Raw genomic sequence first — 4,551 nt, forward strand, 5'->3', positions numbered from 1 at the left:
GTATCTAAGTGAAGAGAATCTGGAATGGGGTGAGGGAGGGCAGGCCAGGAGGCCTATCAAGACTGCTGCCTGTCTGATCTCAGAGTAGACCATGGTGGGCTGGCCGAAGAGAACGGCATCAAGGTGGGAGACCAGGTCCTGGCGGCCAACGGTGTCAGGTTCGACAATATCAGCCACAGCCAGGCCGTGGAGGTGCTGAAGGGCCAAACACACATCATGTTGACCGTCAAGGTGGGCAGGACCTTGGGAGTCAGGGAGAGGCCAGGCTGACAGCCGATAGAGTACTCTAGTACTTACTTATGCCCATAGCTCTGCAGTTTATGACTTTTCCACAGCCACGTGAGAGGCAGGGCAGGCATTGTTCTCATCCCTGTTTTGCAGAAGAAACTGAGGCTCCGAGAGACAAAATAACTGAGAAACTATGGTCAGTTACTCAGCTGGTCAGTAGCAGGGCCGAGTTCCAGACCTGCTCCTGGGACGTCTAGGGCAATATCCCTTCATAGGAGTGGCAGAGGCCTAGAACTGAAAGGGAAAACATTCCTCCCAGAAGGTTGGGGCAGTAGCTGTGGCTTTGGGCAGGACCTAGAAGGTGGACATCCTCAGAGTACAGGGCAAGAGGAGCTGGGCTGGGGCCAGAGATTGGGTTTCAGGGGAGGCGGCTGGATCCATTATTCATATGGGTCTCACACTTGCCTGTGGATCAGGTCCTCCTCACTCTGGCTCCTGGAAGAGGTAATCCCTCACTCTCCCTAGTGCCTCATCCTGGCCCCTGCTCCACCCTCTCCAAACCGTCACCCATTTCACCATTCAGTGCCTCATCCACCATTGCCCGCCCCGCCACTGACTCTATTTCTCACCTCCCACATCCCATTTTTCCCTTTCCTTCTCAAATTATCCAAAAGTGTTCCTCCTTACTCCCACTTTGCCCCTCATTGATTCATTCATTCATTCATTCATTCATTTGTTTATTCATTCATCCACTCATTCAATATTTCTAAGTACTTCCTATATGACTATACCAGGTACTGAGGCTGCAATAGCAAACAGGACAAGTCCTCTGCATAGACTAGATACATGCAGATTGCGAAAATTGCTACAAGGAAATTAACAGAGAAACAGGATAGGGTAATTTAGGAAGGCCCTTTTAGCCAGGGGGCGTGGTGAGAGCAGGCCTCTCTGAGGAGTTGACACCTGAAGAGGGAGAAGGAGCTAGCACAGATGAGCTGAAGGAAGAGAATCCAATCCGTAGGAACAGCAGATGCAAAGGCCCTGAGGCATAGAGGAATGTTGCATGTTCAGAAATACAGTGGTTCGTGTAGCTAGAGCATGATGAACTCAGAGGAGACTGATAAGGTTGAAAGTTTACTCCTGTCCTAGAACTCTCCATTCTTACCCTCCCTTCTCTCCCATTCCCCTATGCCCTCCTCTGCGCACCATGCCTTCCCCAGGAGACAGGCCGTTACCCTGCCTACAAGGAGATGGTTTCTGAGTACTGTTGGCTGAACCGACGTAAGTGGCCCAGGCCCCCAAGGTTGGAGAGAAAGGGCTGAGGCCCGAGGGTGGGGCCAGAATCTCTGAAGAATAAATGGGCAGAAGCAGGATCTTACTGGGATTTTCACACTGCCCAGAGTCATTTCTGGACTCTCCTTTGAGAAGCTGCAAGTTTCTTGCAGGCTCTCCCAGGGTCTGGAGTCTCAGGATGTGGGTGGAGGAAAAGCAACTTGCCCAAGGTCTCTTAACAAGTCAGTAGCAGGATTCTGAGCATCTGAGTCCCCAGACCTTGGCTAGTGCTACACTCTCCCCAAACCTCCAAGCCCGGGGGATGTCTGCAAGCCTGATAGGGCTCTGAAGCAACCCTGTCAGACCCCCAAGATGCCCCTGCCTTCCCCACTGCCCACAGTGAGCAACGGGGTGCTGCAGCAGCTGTCCCAGGCCTCTGAGAGCAGCTCCAGTGTCTCCTCATACGCCTCCAGTGTCCCCTACAGCTCTGCTGAGGGCTCCGGCTCCCTGCCCTCAGACCACATGGATGTCTGCCTGGGGCCTGAGGAGCCCAGGCTTGGCCCAGGCAGAGGGCGGGCAGACATGGCCATGCAGACGGAGCCCGACATGGGGGGCTGCATGGAGACCTGGTGCAGTGTGCGGCCCACGGTCATCCTCAGGGACACGGCCATCCGCTCCAATGGACCCTTGCCTGCCTGCCACCTTGACTCTGCACTCTCGGAGTCCCCCAAGACTGCTCTGCTGCTGGCTCTCAGCCGACCTCGGCCCCCCATCACACGCTCCCAGAGTCACTTGACCTTGTGGGGTACGTAGGGTGGCTGCTGCTTTCTCTATTGCCCCTGGTCCAAAACCTCCCTCACACCCTGTCCTATGCCCCAAACCTCCCTTTGCCCCAGGCCTCCACCCAGACCCAGTCCCAACCTCAGCCCCAGAATACACTCAGACCCTGCTCTGGGTCTCATTTTAAATTAATCCTGGGCCCCAAACCCACCGTCGATCCCAGCACCAGTTCCAGTCAGTTCTGAGCCCCAAACCAGCCCTAACCAAGCCCCTCTATCCTGGAGTTCCCAGGCCTGTCTATACACACAGACCCCAGCTCTCACGGATCCTTCACATAGCTGTAGCTGTGGGATGGGGGAGGGATGGAACGTAGGAGGAGAACCCCCCACCCCATCCCCATTCCCACCTCCTCACACAGCTGCAGATCCTGTCTGCCCCCTACTCTCCCTTCTCTCTGCCCCTCCCCCGACCCCCGCCCCTTGTCCTTCCCTTCTGCCCACCCCTCCAGCACCCCCGGTGCTCCTCCGTGTCTGCAGAGGAGAAGAAGCAGCGGAAGAAGGAGAAGTCAGGGTTCCCTGGGGAGAAGGGGGCCCTGCAACGCTCCAAGACGCTGATGAACCTCTTCTTCAAGGGAGGGCGGCAGGGGCGGCTGGCAGGGGACTGGCACAGAGAGGCCTGGACGCTGGAGAGCGGGAGCCCAGCCAAGGCCCGCCCTCGCCTGGACCTGGAGAAAGGTAAGTACTGGGTGGGTCAGACAGGGAGGATGGAGGAAAGGTCCACTGTGGCATCCAGCAGGTACGACTTTAAATCCCACCCTGCCTCTTATTAGCTGTGAGTCACCACTCCACCCTGTGAGCCTCAGTTTCCTCATGAGTTAAATGGGAATAACAATACCTGTATCTTTAGGAATAGTGAAGAATAAGTGGATTAGTATATTTTCATCACGCAGGACACACAGAAGGTGCTCAGAAAATGTAGTGGCCATTGTTGTACTATCTCATCTCCTCATTTTACGGAAGGGAAAACTGATAGAGTCATAGCATAGAAAGAAGTAGAAGAGCTTAGGTTTATCCCTGTACTTTTGGTGCTGAGAGGGAAGGATACTTCTTTCCTAGAGCATTTGGCTTCACTTCTCAACAGGCTCTACCCAGTTCTAATCACCCTTGAGCAAGACCATTTCTCGATCAGGATCCAGGCAGAAGGGTCCAGGCAGGCTTCACGTGTTTGAAGGACTTTCTAAGGACTCTCATGGAAGGCCCCTCATCTCCCAAATGAGGTTCAGAGAGGGTACCAGGGCGGAAGACTCTTGAGGTTGCCTGTGACAGAAACTCAATCCAAATTAGCTTTAAAAAACACACCTTGGTTCAGCTACTGATTTCACCTGGATCTAAATGTTTAAACAATCTCTTCAGATATCTGCCCCCATCATGTTTTGGTTCCGTTTCTCCTGGGTTAGCTTCATTATCATACAGGCTTTGCCCACCCGAGCTAAGAAGCCCACTGTCACTTAGCAAAGCAAGGAAAAGAGAGCTTCTCCTTAAATAGTCCCAGCTGAAGTCTCAGACTCTTACTGGCCCAGCTGGGATCACATGTCCAACAAATCACTGCGACATGGGAGAGAGAGGGTACTTTCATCAGCCAGCCTGAGTCATGTGCCCACCCTGGAGTACATGCTCTGAGAATAGGCATCCCCAGTTAAAATCAGGGTGCCATTCCTAAAAAGGAGAGCGGATGTTGGAAAGGCAAAAACGACCAGAGGGTGAGGAGCTGGGCTCTGTCCCTCCCTGGTGTCTCAAGGTAACAATCCCATGGGAGGGACAATCCCTTCAAATCAGGAGAAGCCAGCCCCTGTCCCTCAGCCCACCTTTCTTTCCACAGACCCGGGAGCCCTGCTCCCTCCTGGTTCTCCTCCTGCCTCTCTGGCCACTCCCCTCTCTCCTTCAAAGGCTCCATTTTTCCTCTTTGTTCTTTGAAGGTAGGTGCTCCCCTAAACTGTCCTTGGGGTTCTTGTTTCCATACATTTGTTTCCAAATGAATCTCCATAGGCAGAGCTCATACTGCACACTTTCTCAATCTAAAACCTTCAGTGACTCCCCATTGCCTATGAACAAAGTCCTTGGCCTGAGCATGGCCTTCAAGACCTCATGGCCTGGCCTCTTGCTTCCCCATCCTTCCTCCTTCCATCCTGAACTCTCCTAGCCAGTGATCTAGCCAGTCCTGACCTCCCCAAACCCCCATTTTCAGACTGGGGGCCAGGGCCTGCTGCTGAAC

At 53.8% G+C, this 4,551-nt stretch overlaps 1 protein-coding gene across 5 annotated transcripts in view; it reads left to right on the forward strand.

Moving 5' to 3' along the window:
- Positions 1–4,551, forward strand: part of PDZD7 (PDZ domain containing 7) — an 18,965-nt gene that overhangs the window by 6,833 nt on the left and 7,581 nt on the right. For 3 of the 5 annotated variants that reach the window (XM_006925866.3, XM_025042237.1, XM_015599914.2), the window contains exons 6-9: positions 84–231; positions 1,449–1,509; positions 1,901–2,305; positions 2,817–3,014. In XM_006925866.3, the coding sequence (XP_006925928.2) occupies positions 84–231; positions 1,449–1,509; positions 1,901–2,305; positions 2,817–3,014 (812 nt within the window). Of the gene's footprint in view, positions 1–83; positions 232–1,448; positions 1,510–1,900; positions 2,306–2,788; positions 3,015–4,158; positions 4,546–4,551 lie in introns of those variants that run through there. The other 2 variants (XM_015599915.2, XR_003044263.1) reach the window with 2 other exon arrangements.

Source organism: Pteropus alecto, unplaced genomic scaffold (genome assembly GCF_000325575.1).
Source record: "Pteropus alecto unplaced genomic scaffold, ASM32557v1 scaffold88, whole genome shotgun sequence".
Lineage (NCBI taxonomy): Eukaryota > Metazoa > Chordata > Mammalia > Chiroptera > Pteropodidae > Pteropus > Pteropus alecto.